At 56.3% G+C, this 16096-nt stretch overlaps 1 protein-coding gene across 7 annotated transcripts in view; it reads right to left on the bottom strand.

Moving 5' to 3' along the window:
- Positions 1-66: 66 nt before the first annotated feature.
- Actn4 (actinin alpha 4) overlaps positions 67-16096 on the bottom strand; it is a 71796-nt gene continuing 55766 nt past the window's right edge. For 2 of the 7 annotated variants that reach the window (XM_004859057.3, XM_004859058.4), the window contains exons 9-22: positions 14440-14532; positions 12553-12783; positions 11984-12131; positions 8382-8532; positions 5752-5860; positions 5417-5557; positions 5158-5340; positions 4931-5065; positions 4019-4198; positions 2940-3086; positions 2118-2198; positions 1765-1830; positions 1089-1247; positions 702-975 (exon numbers count right to left, since the gene is read on the bottom strand). In XM_004859057.3, coding sequence (XP_004859114.1) covers positions 817-975; positions 1089-1247; positions 1765-1830; positions 2118-2198; positions 2940-3086; positions 4019-4198; positions 4931-5065; positions 5158-5340; positions 5417-5557; positions 5752-5860; positions 8382-8532; positions 11984-12131; positions 12553-12783; positions 14440-14532 — 1983 coding nt within the window. In that variant the 3' untranslated portion in view covers positions 702-816. Of the gene's footprint in view, positions 976-1088; positions 1248-1764; positions 1831-2117; positions 2199-2939; positions 3087-4018; positions 4199-4930; positions 5066-5157; positions 5341-5416; positions 5558-5751; positions 5861-8381; positions 8533-11983; positions 12132-12552; positions 12784-14439; positions 14533-16096 lie in introns of all 7 variants that reach the window. The other 5 variants (XM_004859060.4, XM_004859061.4, XM_087191115.1 and 2 more) reach the window with 3 other exon arrangements.

Raw genomic sequence — 16096 nt, 5'->3', positions numbered from 1 at the left:
ATGTTGCTAGGTGAATATATATTTATATAATAAATCCGTAAGTTAATAAAGTAAATAGTAATCCTCTGAAAGTTTTTATAGGTTTTTTTTTGAGGGGTTTTTTTTGAGGGGTTTTTTTGGTTTTTTTTGTTCTATTTTTGTTGTTTGTTTTGGTCCTTAGAAAATCTGAGATGGCAAGTCCAGACAAAGCAAGGCCAGGGAGGGCTGGGGCAAGGGCCCAAGCTGCCTCCCTGGCCCCTCTGTGGCGCTGAGGGGGTGCTGGGTGGGCACCTCAGCTCCTGGCAATCACAGATGTGGCTGGGGAGGCAGGGAAAGGAGCGGGCTGGTCCAGTGGGTAGCTGCTGCGCCCTCTGCTGGACCGTCTGTAGGGCAAGGCGGTTCCTGGACAAGGCACATGGGGCTTTGGCCCGGATGTGGGAGGCCTGGAAGGGACCTCAAGGGCAAAGGGAAGGACCTGGGTGTGGAGGGGCATCCCCAGGACACAGAGGGGACCTGCATTCCTATGGGGATCTGCTGTTTCCTCCACATAGGTTAAAAAAAAAAAAAAAAACACCACAATGACGTATCATATATATTTACCAGACCAGAGGCACTGACCCCAAGTGTCTCCCTTCCCCTACCTGATGGGGGAACCTCCTGGCCAACCAACAAGAGAGGAGAGAGCCTGCCCTAGCCCCTCCCTGCCCACCCACCCACCCACCCACCCCCAAAGGCCCGACAGAGAGTGCTTTGCATAGATACAGAGTCAGGGAAATGGGGAGGCCCGGGCCCCTCCGGGAGGCCTCGGGGAAGGTGTGGTCCGGTCGCTGGGGGGCCTCACAGGTCGCTCTCACCGTACAGGGCTGTGGAGAAGGACTTGTAGTCCAGGGCGCCGGGTACGGTGTCGGGGCCCTGGTAGGGCGCCATACGGGCAATGCAGTACTCGGCCTGGTCAGGGGGCAGCTCTCTCCGCAGCTCCTCAGCTGTGATGAAGTTCTGGGGGCAGCAGGGGGAACTCTGAACCATCCCCACCCCATGTCAACGCTCCCCAGCCCCTCACCAGTGGGGCCGAGAGCTCCCACCCACCTGGGTGCCTCTAGGGGTCTCACCTTGTCCCCTGCCAGCACCTTGAAGGAGGCAATGACCTGGTCGGCTGTGTCTGTGTCAGTGGTCTCCCTCGACATAAAGTCAATGAAGGCTTGGAAGGTGACGAGGCCACTGTGGTTGGGGTCAACCACGCTCATGATGCGGTTGAACTCAGCATCGCCCTGTGAGGGGGTGGGTGGAGGGGACAGCCAGGTAAGGACCGGTGGGTGCATTCAGGCCCTCAGGAGAGCAGCCAGGAGAGTGGGCTGCATCATCAGCCCAGGCAGAGCCTGCACTGCGCCGACTCCCCAGGCCCTGACACGGAGCTGTCCCTGCATCCTCCCCTCCCACGGTCTCGGGAAGTGGGGAGTTGGGGTCTACTGCCCCCAGTCCCAGGCTTACAAGTTAGCTCTGGAGGGTGGGGAAGAAAGAAAGAGAGAAAGAGAAAGACAAGGGAAGAGAGTGGGAGGACTGCCCCCCTCTCTCTGGAGGCTTCCTGGGCAGAGGGGGCTCAGGGAGTCATCGGAGGGACCCCAGACCGCAGATGCAGCGCCTGTGGCAGGCAAGGCCAGGCTGCTCTGCGGGGGAGTGTCCCCGAGGACATGGAAGCTCTGGAGGCGGTGAGGAGGCGGGAAGAGGCGAGGAGGAGGAGGAGGAGGAGGAGCAGGAGCAGTGGCAAGGGAGGCAGAGGCTGCATACCAGGCTGTATCCTGTGGAGATAAGCAGAGCCCTGAAGTCATCGGAGTCCATGCTGCCTGTCTGCTTCTGCTCCCAGGACGCAGGCATAGCAGAGGAGACCAGGCCCAGAGTAGGCAAGAGGGGCCGCCCCAAGTGCACAGCGGGCAGACAAGACAGTGGCAGGAGCAGGGAGACAGGAGGCCCCAAGAGACCAGGTAAGGGAAAGGTGTCCAAGAGACACGAGGGCAGGGAGGCAAGAGAGCCAGTGAGATGGCACACACGATGGCAGGGATGGCAGAGGGAGGGGAGAGAGAGGAGAGAGAGAAAGAGAAGAGTAGTTAATGCCACGGTCCGCTGCCCGGGGGTGTGCATACCTGCCGGTCGTTCTCCACGTCGTAGCCCAGGCTGATGAGGCAGGCCTTGAACTCCTCGGGCCCCAGGGCCCCGCCATGATCCTGCCGGGCCATCGAAGGCAGGTACACGGGGTGGGGATGTGTGGAGATCAGGCCGCAGAGAGGCAGGAGAGGGGCCAGGGGCACATGCAGAGGCCAAGGGAGGGGGACACATGGGGAAGGGAGAAACAGAGTTAGAGGTGACAAAGACGAGGTGATGGCCAGGGATGGGAGGGTCAGGAGGCCCCTCACCCTGGCTCTGCCTGGAGGGGTCCCCGGCGACTTCTGGGCCAGAGAAGAAGGTAAGAGAGTTCTCTCTTCCTTCAGGATTTGGGCAAAGAAGGGGCATGAGGGGGCCACCTGCTGGTTCAGGGCAGAAACTGCACTTGCACCCATGGAAGCCACACACAGGAAGTTGGCCCAGTGGGGCCATCTAGAAAAGGAGTTATGCTCTGATGGTCAGGCCCCTCTGAAGGGGCTGCCACACCAAACCTGAATCTCAACAACACTGTGTGGGGCCAGGTTCCCGAGCCAGACCCAGATCCTGAGTGTGCTGGAACTTCACCTGTCCCAGGGTCTCAGTGGCAGATGTCATGGACACAGCCCAGCAGCAGCTTGGAGACTTCCTTCCCACCCCACCTCTCCTGGGAGTACCCAACATCCCCTGAGTGCTGGGACCCTGCCCATGGCAGTGGCTGATGCTTAGTGGACTGCTGTGAATGAACAACAGACGCAAAGACAGGAGGGCAAGAGGGAACAGTGACAATGGGGAGGGAAGGCGCTAGAGGTGAGGGTGGGGCTCACCTTGTCGAAGTGGTTGAAGGATGCCCGGAACTCTTGCATCTGCTCCTGACTGATGCCCTTGGCGTCTCGGGTGAGGATCTGGTTTTCGATCTCGTTGATGGTGCGGGCGATGGTGGTGAGCAGCTGCTCCCAGCCCACACGGATATGCTACGGGGGGGAGGCAGGTGTGACCGTGAGCTGGTGGCTGTCCTGTCCTGTCCTGAGAGTGTGTGTGTGGCACTAGCTGGGTCAGGTCTCCCCTGGGCACCACCCCCACCCACGCTCTCCTATACACTCCTTTGCACAGGGGGACATGGGGCCGAGGCGCCTCCCTGCTGTCTCTGCCAACCGACGGGGTGAATCCACTCCTGGGGACGCAGCACAAGGGCAAGGACACTAGGCACTTGTGCCAGGACCCACATGGCAACATTTTAGAGACCCATGATTGGTGTTTGAAGACAGGCTGGGGGTGAAGGGGAGAACATACAACTCCACGCTAGTTTGTGGCTTCTATGGGCTACATGGTGCGATGCTCTGTCCAGCATGCATTTCAAGCTCCTGAAATCCTGGACATGTTAACCTGGTCTTGCTGCTGCGCTGCCCCAGCACAGAAACTGGGCCTCAAACACAGTTGAAACTTCGAGGTTACAGGCAGGGCTAGGAGTGGCAAAGGTGACTCCTCCCTGGTCCCCGGGGAATTGTGTCCAAAGACACAACTGTCATGGTGATGGGAGGGCACAGCTAGGAAAGTGTGACTTTAAAAACATGTCAGCAGTCTGGCCTAGTCTATCCAATCATTTTTTTTTTTTGGTACCAGGGGTTGAACTCAGGACCTTGTGCTTGCAAGGCAGCCTCGGCACCACTGAGCTAAATCCCCAGCCCTCTTTCCAATCATTTCAACAGCAAAAATAGAGGTGACTGAGCAAACAGTGGACTGGCAAACCTATTTTGTTTTTTTGTTGTGTTTTTTGGTACCAGAGATCGAACTCGGGTCCCTGTGCTTGCACAGCAGGCGGTAAAACCACTGAGCTAAATCCCTGGCCTGGGCAAACCTATTTTGAATGGGGAGCCTGGGGCAGGGCTCAGGGCTGGGTGCGCACCTCCATGGTGTAGTTGGTGTGCTTGTTGTCGAAGATGAGGGCCTCTTGGATGAGCTGGTGCTGCTGCTCCAGCAGGTCCAGGTTGGGCTTGTAGTCCACGATGCTGCGCTCGTACTGCTTCAGGTGGTTCAGCTGGTCCTCCAGTGTCCCGTTCATCTCGATGGAGATGCGCCCAATCTCCTGTGGGGAGGCGGGGCCAGGGTCAGGTGAGGCCTCAGCCACGGCCTGCCCACCCTCAACCTGGAAGGCCCGCTGCCCTGACTGCCCCTCCGGGTCCCTTTCTCTTGTGTAAAAGCAGCTGATAGGGACCTGTGCCGTGCACTTCATACCACCTAACTTCACTGAGCCCTTGAACTCTCCAAGAGACTCAGGCCCTGACTGCAGATGGGAAAACCGAGGCTCAGAGACAAGTTCCTACATTTAGGGGCACAGCCAGGATCTGAACTCAGGCCTGGTTGGATTTAGAACCCATGGTTCCTGGCCAAAGGCACCCCATGCTCTTGGCTCCTGCCAGCTACACACACTTGGAGCCACACTGCACCTCCAGGCTGGCTGCCTGGCATCTCCGGCCCTCACAGGCTGGCTTTCAGCAAGGCTGCTCACAGCTACTTGGTACATGGTGAGCGCTCAGTAAGTGGGAACCAGAGCCACTACCGGCAGCATTTCAAACCCTCTGTGGCTATCATGAGGGTCCCTTCTGAGCTGTGAACTTAGGCACTCAGATGGGGCCCACAGAATGTGGTGACTGTCTTCTCCCCATCTGAGAGCCGAGACCTGAGGATCAGAGGCTTGAGCCCACATCTACCTGACCCTCAGCCAGGTTTCTCTGGCTGGCACAGCCATTTTCATCCGTGTAATTCTGCTGGCCCTTGGCAGTCTGCTGGGGGTCAGCCACGAGGTGCCCACTCTCACCTCCATCTTGGTCTGGATCCAGGGCCCCACCACGTTGGCCTGGCTGGCAAACTGGCGGCGGAGGTGCTCGTTGGACTGCTGTTTGCTCTGTTCCTCCATGAGTGCATGGTCCCGCTTTGGCACCAGCTGCTGCACCTGAGACGCCACGCAGCAGAAGTGTGAGGGGGTGGGGGTGGTGCCCACACCTGGCTGCAGAACCCCAGCCCCCGTGAGGGGCCCCAGCCCACCTTCTCCCACTTGGAGTTGATGATCTGGGGGGTGACAGTGGTGTAGGGGTTGCTGGCTGACAGCTTGATGTGGTTGCTCTCGGCGATCCTCTGGGCCTCTTTGTGGATGGCCAGGATGGCCTCTCGCTCCCTATCAGCATCTGGCAGCGTCGACTTGAACTGGTCGTGTGCTGAGATCAGGCCCTGGGGGATGAGCAGGAGTGAGGGGCAGCCTGGCCCTCCAGGGGTCACCCAGGGGGTGCAGTGGGGCAGGGCGGACCTCAATCTCCTCGATGGTGTGCACAATGAACATGTCCTGGAGGTCCTCCATGGCGCTCTCCATCCAGTTGTTGAAAGGGGCGGCCCGCTTGGCATACTCCAGGTGTAGCTGGTCAATGGTCTCCAGCTGCTTCTCTGTTTTCTGGGGTGTTATGGAAAGGTGGAGGGACAGCAAAAGGAAGGCAGGTCAGTTGGTGAGGGGGGAGGATGGGGGAGGTCAGCAATTGTGCCCCCAGGTGGCCATGAGCTCATGGATGCGGGCACCATTCGCCCTACCCACCATCCCAAGGGCAGTGGGGAACCACAGCTTGGTGGGTGACAAGGCCTGCTCCTCACCTCCAGGGCTTCCCTGCGACTGTGGGTCAGGTTGCCCAGGGCATCCCACTGGTCACAGATCTTCTGGCACCGGGTGTTGACATTGTGGGAGTCATAGTAATCCAGCTCACTGTGGGAGGTCAGACAGTGTGAGACCAAGCAGGGCTGTGCTTGGTCCCTTTGCCCTGCGGTACAGGCCACACAGCAAGACAGCAGTAACTGACCAGGCCTCTGCTCTGGACTGTGACACCCGGGGGCAGGAGGAATGGGTGCAGGGTAGGAGCTTCCGGCTGCTCGCCCACCTCTCTCTGCGGGGCCTGGGTTGCAGCCCTTCCACCAGGCCTGGCGTCCAGGCTGCCCTCTGGTTTTAAAGGACAACTAGCAGTGTAAAAACTGTAACAATGTGCCAAACGCCCCAGGCTGGGAATGTAGCTCTAGGATTTTTGACTCTTTTGACCCAGGCCAGGAACCTTCCTTTCTCTGGACACCTCAATTTTCCCATGTGGAAAATGAGAAGAAAGTTATTGCAGGGATCCAATTAATGTGTGTGAAGTGCTCAGAGCAGACTCTGGGGCCTAGCAAGTGAAAGCAGCAATAGCTATTAAGGGTTTAGTTTACTTCAGTGGGGCATTAAGACAACACATCTAACTACCCCATGATCTCATTCTAAGCCACTAATCATTACTTAAGAAAAAGTCAGTTGACCTTAAAAAGCAAATAAACTCATACAGTGCTCACCCCTCCCTTTGAGGGGTTTGGTTTTCCACAGTTTCAGTTATTCTGTGGTCTAAAAATACTTGTCTTGACTCAAGAGAAGGACCTCATTCCTATTAACTTTTCTAAGAGTTGTAATTGCACTGTTTTGCTATTAATATTGCTATTCTCCTACTGTGCCTAGTGTATGAGACACAGGGTTTATTTAGTACTGTCTGCATTATCAGGCAGCCAGTGGGGCGTTGGCCTGCACCCCTGCAGAGGGAGGCTGCTGTACAGGCTGCAGAGAGGGAGGCTTCTGAGTGACTGTGGTAGGGAGTTGCTAGGCCAACAGCTGTTGCTAGCCCTGACCCCACACTCTCCCTGCTCCTCTGCTGTCTCCTATCCTCAGCCTCAGGACCTCTGCCTGCTGGGGTCCAGGCAGGCACCCTATGCGCTTAGTGAGGAACAACTCTGGGGAGGACAAGGTGAGCCATCCACAGCTTGGCAAGCAGAACACAGTGGCTGAAGGAGAACAGGCAAGGGCTGGGAGAGGGCGCAAGGCCATGCTCCCTGGCATCAATCCTGCCTCTACTACTCCCCAACCAGGGAAAGGCCCATGGCCTCCCAGTGCCTCTGTCTCCTAGGACTACTTTGGCTGCAGTGGGGATTAAATGAGCTGATGTATGCAGTGCTCTGAGTACTGTGAACTTTCCCTGTCACCACCATTAATCAACACTCAGTGGACAGCCCCCAGTCATCCCAGACAGTCCCTAGGCCTGACATCCTTGGGAGAGAGGGCAGCACCCAAACAACCCTCCCAACCCTCCCTCTCTATTCTCCAGGGCTCCTATCCTGAAAGCAGCTTCAGGGACCACCTTGCCGGCTGGTACAAAGCCTGTGAAGCAGGCTGGCCCAGCATCCACTTAAGGTCTTTTCCCCACGAGCTTCCACCTGCTGTGGCCCTGCACCGGCGTCCTTGCTCTCATTGGTCTGCACATGCAGGACCCCCAGGGGTGTCATGGTATTAAATATGGGTGCTGTGGGTCCCAGCACTGTGGAGGGCCCACCATCCTCTGCCTCTGTTAAGCAAATAGGGACCCTAAAGCAACTGGGCAGTGGGGAAGGAGGAGCCAGGGAGGAAACCAGCCCCCCCCCACAGGTCCCACTGGCATCAGAGCTGGGCACCATCCTTGCAGGAACAGCAGAGCTTTGGGGATGACTGTGGTGGGGAGGGGGCGTCTGTGTAAAGGGTAGCTCTAGCCAAGGAGTCTATTTTTGAGCAGAGGGCTATTTTGGGATCCCTGTGCCCCTCCAGGGCCTGTGGATTTTCCATGAAGTAATGGCCTAGGCCTCCCACTCCCTGGGCCCTCCCTTCTGCTGGCGGCTACACTGGTGGAATAAGGCCTCATTCACTGGCTTCAGGGGCTCAGTGTACTAATTGTACGCACAAGTTTATCTGACTGGGGTGGGGAAGGGACGGGAAGGACTCGGCTGCTTGGAAGCCCTTACAATAAGTGTATTCTGAGCAAGAAGGAAGGGGCGGGGCATAACAATGGACTCACTGTGCAGCCTTGTTCCCTCAGGGAGGAGTGGCTGGGAGCAGGAGAGGGTAGGCAGCCCCCACATCAGGGCCATGGGCCTGCTTGGTACAGCAGCAGGGGAAGTGGAGCCACAGGCACCCCTAAAACCTGAGGGCTTGGGACAAGGGGCCAGAGACTTCCCTCTGCAGGAGAATCTAGGTCTCTTATTTTCCTCATCCCAGGGTGAGACAGGCTGGGCTGAAGGCCTCATCCCAAAAGGCCCCCCGGCCCCCAGTATCTGGAAGGCATAAAGGTGGAAGGTCTGGGGACCTCACTCTAGGCCTCCAGGCAGGCTGGACTTTGGGATTCTTCTGCCACCACTGTGGCCAGGGCACTGGAGGGGGCACTGGACCGTTAGTCCTGGTCTACACATACTTAAGCTCCTGGGCAATCGCTGCAATCTGCTCCACACGGTCCTGATGTGCAGCCAGGTCACTCTCGAAGGCCTCATGCTTGCGGATAAGAGCCTTGATGTCTGACAGGGTGGCTGTTTCATAGTCTCGGTGCTTCAGCATGGCTTCCTTTCCTGTGGTGGGGGCAGAGAGACACACAGACAATAGCAGAGTGACTATAGGACATGAGTGTGTGTGTGCGCGCGCGCGCACGTGTGTGTGTCTAATCAGGAGGAGGCAAGATGCATGCAGACTCTGTATCTTTCCTCGCTGAGGATGGTGCCACCAAGGCTAGAAAGTTCCAGAACCTTGTCACCTAGGGATGGATCTCTAGGCTCCACTATGTCCTGGACAACCCTAGGAAGCACTTTGGAGATTGTGGACCTGAGACAAATATCTCAACTCAGCCCACATGTTCTAAACTTAGTGTGTTTTACTGGTAAGACTATAAGAACTGGGTGGTGGCACTATGGCCAGAAAATAGACACCCATTTCTGGAGCTCCATGACCCAGAGAAGGCCCTGGGCTTGCAGCCACACCCCAGGAGGGCAGGTTAGATGGGGCAGCATGGAGTCTGAGGTCTTCCAGGAGCCTGGCCCTGTGCTTATCTGCTCCTGGCTCTTCAAAGCTAAGTTCCCAAGTGGTGGTCCTATCACATCTCTGCCACCTCCAACTGTCCCAAGGCTTTCTCTGTGCAGAAGGGAGGGGCCCACCATTAGGCCCTTTGAAGGCAGGGAGGAACACTGTTATTAGTCCTGGAGCCTGGCTAATTACACACCCCAGAACAAAAGCTCAAGCCAGCCCAGCAAACAAGTTAAGGGACTATATGGAACTCAGGGAAAATACTAGCCTGGGAAGGTGGTCAGGACCCCCAGTTCCCACAGGGGCCCCTTTAGGTGTGCCCCCTCACCTTCCCCTGGAGTGGCAGCTCAGGGATCCCCACAGCTCTGCCCTGGAGCCCTACACAAACAAATGCCCACTCAGTGCAGTGTCGAGGAGCCCTGAGTCTGACCCCATCTGCAAAACTGGGCTATTCTGTTTCAGAGGGGTGGTGTTCAAGAACGGTGGGCATGGGGGCCGGGGATTTAGCTCAGTGGTTTCACCACCTGCTGCACAGGCGCAAGGACCGGAGTTTGATCCCCAGTACTAAAAACAAAACAAAACAAAACAAACAAGGTGGGCATGGAGCCAGCCAGTACTGTCCTCGACTCACCCTGTCTCATCTGCCTTGTAACTACCCACAGGCCCAGAACAAGGCCTGACACTGGAGATAAGAGGTGGACCACCTGGGAGACGGAACACTGGCCCTGCCACCCCTGCTGTGGGGCAGGAGGCTTAGCCACAAAGGCAAGCTTGCAACTCCCTGCTCCAAACTGCTTTCTCCCAAGCGTGAGAACCAGAAGTAGCAGGTTAGTTCTCCGCCTCAGTAGAGTTTCAGCAGGAGCTGGCCAGGGTGCCTGGGAGGAACGGGGAGCAGGCCAAGAAGGAAGGAAGGAAGGAAGGGGCTTGGTATCTGTTTTTGTCCCCGAGCTTCTCACTCAGTCCCTCTGAGAAGCATTCACATGAACCCTCAACCCTGCTGGTTGTGGGCACAGAGGGTGCCCCAAGCCAGCCCTGAAACCCCCACTCAGGGCTGAGAAGGCACCCCTAACTGGGTCCTAATAGAGCTGAGAAGCCTTGGGGCTGGCCTGTCCTTCAGAGGAGTCAGGTCAGAGTAAGGTCTAGAGAAGGAGTGGGCTGGCTGCATGGGGGGTGGGGGTGGGTCTGGGCTACGCAGGGTCAGGGCTGGATGCCAAAGTGGCTGCAGGGGGTTGGGGGTGGGTGCCAGGCAGGCAAGGTGGGGCAGGGTAAAGGGAGGCTGTTGAACCAGGTGGGCCCTGGGTGAGACTGAGCTACCTTCTAAAGGCCCCTAGGAGAGGGCCGCTCCACAGGCAGTCCCAGGGACTCACACTCACCCTCACCCCCTAGCCTCAGTAACCATCTTCCTGGGCCTCCTGGAGCCCTAGGTGGATGCTGAAGGGCTTCCACAGAAGGGAAACCCACAGGGATGATGTCACAGCCACCAAGGAGGGCTGAGATGCAGCACAGGAGCCATCTGAGCAAGTGTGGAACACAGGTGGTGAATAATCTCTATCACCCAGGGGCCCTCTGACAAGAGCAATGCCAAAAACCTGCTGGCCAGAGCATTCCCCATGAAGGGGCCTCAGCTACTTGGGACACTACTGTGCACAGGGCCAGGCACAGGGAGGTGGGTCTGGAGATGTTTGTTGAATGAATGAACAAATGAACTAAATGCCAACCTCCTTTACTCACAAAACGGCATCCCAGCTAATACATTAATGGGTAACGGTTCTGTGAGCCACACAGAAGGGACTGCTCCCCTGAGCCTTATCATCTGTCTCTCTGCATTCTTTCCCTGGCGAGAAGGGATTAGGGTTGCTCTGGGTCTGGCAGAGGCTGTTGGAGAACAAGGGGGCTGGGCTAAACCGAGGAGGGCAAGAGCTACCCTGCAGCCAGGAACACAGGGTGAGGTGGGCCTGGGCCTGTGGTTTGTGCAGGATTGCTCATGGGTGCCTATGAGAGGCGTCTCAGCATCTGGCCAGAGCTGGGGCTGCCTGCTCACACAGCTGGTACCCGGAGGCTCAGTGAGGATATCACAGGGAGCTGGGGGTGCGAGATGAGGAATCACATTGAGCAGGCAAGGAAGTGTGACTCAGCTGGGTAGCAGTGGCAGGAGGGCCAAGGGATAAGTGGGAAAGAGGCAATTACAAGCAAGACGGAGTTCTGGGGGGAGACTTCTTTTTAATGGTGCTGGAGACTGAACCCAGGGCCTCCACTGCACCACAGCCCCAACTCTTTTGCTTTCCCAGGCACTGGCAGTTTCCTGAGGGCTTTCAGGCCCCTGGGATCTGGAGTCTCAGCCATGGCGTGGGTCCCAACTGAGAGCCAGGGACGTGATGGAATTCTACATTCTGAGCCAAATGGACAGGCAGCTGCTGGGCTGCCGAGAGGCAGGAGGTGACACTGCCCTTTTAGGAGAAGCCATCCTGCGGCAGCCGGGGCCCTGGGAAGGAAGCTGTGGGCTGTGCAGGAAGCGAGATGAAGCTAGCAGGGTGTCTGGTAGTCACTGAGCAGTCTGTGGGTCAGGCAGTAGAGGCAGGAGGCAGCTCTCTGGCCTGGGCTGGCCTTTAATAAGTGAGCTGGGGAACACAGACCCATCTAACATGGGCTCCTCAGCATGAAGCCCACAGCCACAACCGTGTGGGAGCGGAGAGGCAGACTGAACACGGTGCAGGGAGGAGGGGGACAGGATGGGGGTTGGCTGTGTTCCAGGATGACTGATCTTTGATGACCCAGAAAGCAGCCCTCTGTTAGTAACCACTGAGGCCAGAGCAGACTGGGCACTAAGGAGGACATGGCACCAAGTGTGCCTTGTGGCCTGGGGCTGGATAAACCTAAAGTGGCACTTCTGACACACAGGAAAAGGACTGATACATACAACCTACATAATAGAGGTACTGTGTGCACAGGTACATGCATGAGTCTGAGAGCCATGCAAGATGAGCGGGACCAGGAGGCCCATACCATCAGTCCAGGCCTCGTGGATGGAAGCCTTCTGCCGGAACTTCTCTGCCAGGTGGTCGAGCCGCTCCAGCCTTCGGATTTCATTCAGCAGCCACTCTTCGTAGCCCTTCTCAGCCTGCTCCAGGTGCTGCCAGCCATTGTTAATGTCCTGCGAGGGTGGGAGAGGGCAGGGCTACCACAGGGATTCTGTCTGACTTTGCTGCTGTGTCTAGACAGGTCGCACACACTGTGTCAATCTTTCAGATTAACTGGGAATCTGTGAACCAGTGGATAAATGATTGGAAGGATGCTGTAAATAAGGCTATGAGAGCTGAAGGTGACTGTTCAGGGGACACTGCCCTTCCCCCAGGATAAAGGGCCTCAAGCACTTGCTAATCCTGGAGGCGGGGCAGTCCAGATCCTTGGGAAGTCTAGAAAACTCTGGGTGTAAAACCTAGGGAGTGAGTGAGGGAGTGTGGCAGTGGATGCACACACACCCTCATCCACACCAAGGGCTGTGTGTTTTGATTAAGAGACAATGCTGGCCACACAGCAAGTGAAGCTATTCCAGAGCCCTTCTGGGCACTCACCGAGACCATCCTGCCCTCAGAGGGCATGAAGGCCGGCCGGTTGCTGAGGCGCAGCTTGGTCTGCAGTGTGTTGAAGTTGATCTCCAGCTGGCACTTCTCTTGCACCTTGGGCGGCTTGTGGACACGCCGATAGTCACGGAAATCCTCCAGCTTCTGCTGCATCTCCTGGATGGTCCTTTGGGGCACACGGTCCTCCAGCCAGGGGATGGTGCGCCGGATCCACTCCAGGAGCTGGGGGCCCACAAGAGGTCATGGTACCTTTGAAGGGGGTGCACAGAGCACCGACAGGGCTGCCCCCCAGCTTATGGGCACATGGGATATCTGGACCTTCAAGGGCCCCATCTTTAGGGGTGTCCCTGGTCCAACTTCATGATTCCTACTGGGATTCCACACCCTGCAATGGTGGGAACATGTCCTCCCTCCCACCCCCAGCCACTGTGCTGCTCTCTGGCTACTTCCTGTCTGCAACTCTGCTCTTAAGTCTTCTTTTCTTTTCTCAGATCTAAGTGGGTGAGCTCAACTCAAATGCCCCCTCCTCAGAAGCTCCCAACCACAGTGCCACACAACTCAGTGTAGCCGGTTTTACTGAACTCAGCTCTGAGAGCTGCACTGCCTGGCTCAGTGACCATGTAACTACCATAGGGCAGGGGCCCATGTTGCCCCCACAAAACTCAGGGGTGGCCAGTGTGGACACAATGTCTGAGACATTAAAAATTAGAAAATGGAAAAAGTAACATGAATTCTTCCAATTTTAATATATGTGCTGCTGAAGCGAGCACAAGTAACATGAATTCTTATAAACTACTGTGATCTTTGATGCAGGGTTCAGACAAGCAAATAGACTGGGCAGCATTCTATCCCAGGAGAGTAAAGCCAGTTAGTTTTCAGTACAGACATGCCCAGAGAAGTGGCTTCCAAACACCAATCCTGGTAACGTAAGAAAACTAAGGACCGAGACATCTTCATAGTAATGCTCTCCTTTTTTTTGAGTATTAAGGATTAAACCTAGGGGTGTTCTACCATTCTACCACTGAGAATACATCCCCAGCCCTCTTTATTTTTTATTTATTTTTGTGTGTGTGTGTGTGCCGGGGATCGAACTCGGGTCCTTGCGCTTGCGAGGCAGGCGACGGAACCACTGAGCTAAATCCCCGGCCCCAGCCCTCTTTATTTTTATTTCAGTCAGAGTGTGAACTTTGTGATCTTCCTGCCTCAGCCTCTCAAGTAGCTGGAATGACAGATGCGTACCATCATGCCTGACCATAGTGTGTATCTTAGTGTACAGTGTCAACTGCACTTTTGTGACAATGGCTGGGCCCTAGGAATAACCTTTTGGCTTGCCCTGGTGTTAGGGATGATGGCTATAGCAGAGTAGCTTCGCCTTGCATGCGCGTGTGTATGGTGGTGGTGGGATGGAACCCAGGACCTTGTGCATGCACACACTCGGCAAGTACGGCACCACCGGGCTATGTCCCCACCCCCAACCTTTGCCCTTCTTTGTAAAAGATTCTTAACTGGGCAAAACAGAGTTGGCCATTCTAGGCTGGCTGTTAAATACTTCTCAAATTTTCCTTGTTCATGTAATCTCAAAGCCTGGCCCCACTGGTTCTAGAACAGTCAATGATGGCTGAGAATCTCTGTAGGAACCAAAGCTCAGGACCCAGGAGCCAGCTGGCATGGTGACCACCTGTTTGACCAAACCAAAAGGTCACATCCTGACTCGGTCAAACTCCTTTCTTCTAGAAAGGTCTAGACCTCCATGGCCTTTCTAGAAGATCCTGCTTTCTTCCTGCAAGTGTCTCAAAGACCTTCAGTGATGGGTAATAAGAGGTGACCTTGTCTTTTAGCTCTACTAAGGCCACAGGGAGAGGGGAGGGACACACTCACGTCACTGGCCAGCCGCTCATAGTCCTCCATTAGGTGTTCATTCTCCTGGTTGACAGCCAGTACCTTGCAGATCCGGTTGGCTGCAGTCTCGGCCTGGGGGAGACACACACAGTGAGTGCTGCTGGGGCTGCTGACCCTCCCTCCGGACAGCCATGTCCTCTGCAAGTAGTTTGTCCATGGCCCACACAGAACTCTCCAAGGAGGGAGAGAAGAGGAAACACAGCTCCAGAAGACGGCCTTGAGTAGTCAAGACCTGACAGGCCTTGTCGGCCTCCTTAGTTTACTGCAAAAACCCCACACCTAGGGAGCTGGCCCCTAGAGGCACTGAGAAGGGTTGGAGAGCCCTCCTGCTTCGAGAACAGCCCTCCAATGCCATGTGAGGAGGGCAGGCGAGGCTGTGTCAGGCCTCAGTCCTGGAAGGGGCTTCCCCAAGGTGGGTAGGTAGTGGAGGGAGCTGGGGACTCAGAGCTGGGGTGCTGTGTCCTGGAGGAGCCTGGTAGTCAGTGCAGGCACACAGCACACTCAGCCCCTTCCTTCTGCCCTCAGAGGTGGGTGGCACCAGGAGCTCGTGCAGCAGAAGTCAGAGTCCATGGGACAGATGGAAGCCAGGGCTTTGGAGATGGGGAATTAGCCCCTGGCCCTAAAATAGAGGAGCACATCTGGCCTTGTCCTGATGGGGAAGTGGACAATGTGCAGTAGGACGGGAGGGTGCCACACAGGGAGAAGAGACCAGGTACCTTTCAGGAAGCACAGAAAGGGTCCGAGAGGAGTTGAAACAGCAACAGAACAGGAACAGAAATAGAGGGTCTACAGAGCGATGGGGAGGAAAACAGAGAGGCTTGGGAGATGGCTCCAGGTCAGGCTCGCTACAGGTACCACCATCCCGCCTCTCCCATCCACACACTGCACAGGGACAGGTGGGGAGGCGGGGGCCAACAAGGCTGGACGAGTGCGTGAACACGGGGTTCATAACAGCAGGATGCACGATGCACACCCAGGGTGCCAGGAAGCACTGCTGAGTGCGGTTCACAGTGGTGCTGGCCAGGACAGCAGCCTGAGCCTAGTGCAGAAAGCACAACCTGGGGTGCGGCTGGTGAGGTGGCAGAGGGGTCAATTTCCTGACCCCCACCTGGGCGGAGACCTGGAACCCCAAGCTCACAACCACGCTGCCGCCCATCAGAGAAGCCTGTTTTCACTGCCGTTGGGTGCCCAGGGTTAGGAATATTTGAATGGTATGGAGAGGAGGAGCAAATGCATTAATATCTAGAAATAATAACCAGCAGAGAAGGGCACATTTGGTCCTAAGCCTGGGGCTCACCTGGTGTGTAGGAAACAAAAACCTGAGAGTATTGTTTAAGAGTTCAGGTGAGTCTCTGGAGACAGGACCTCAGCAACAAAAAGCATCCCAAGGCCGTCCTGAGAGGTACATTCAGAAAAGGATGGTGTTTTGAGACCAGGTCTCACTGTGTAGCCAAGGCTGGTCTTGAGCTCAAGGTGATCCTCTTGCCTCAGCTTCCCGAGTACTGGGATTGCAGGAGTATGCCACCGTGCCTGGCAGTAAAGGCTGAAGACAGCCTCAACCCTGCACTCTTCTTCTGGACCAGCAGCTCCCTGTATGCTGGCCTCGACCTCTTCCCTCCTAAGGGCCAAGAATAGC

The sequence above is a fragment of the Heterocephalus glaber genome, unplaced genomic scaffold (assembly GCF_053883595.1).
Source record: "Heterocephalus glaber isolate CG9 unplaced genomic scaffold, H.glaber_assembly_v1.0 deba00001561, whole genome shotgun sequence".
NCBI lineage: Eukaryota > Metazoa > Chordata > Mammalia > Rodentia > Bathyergidae > Heterocephalus > Heterocephalus glaber.
Note: the sequence above shows the minus strand (reverse complement) of the source record. Positions and strands in the feature narration are given on the sequence as shown.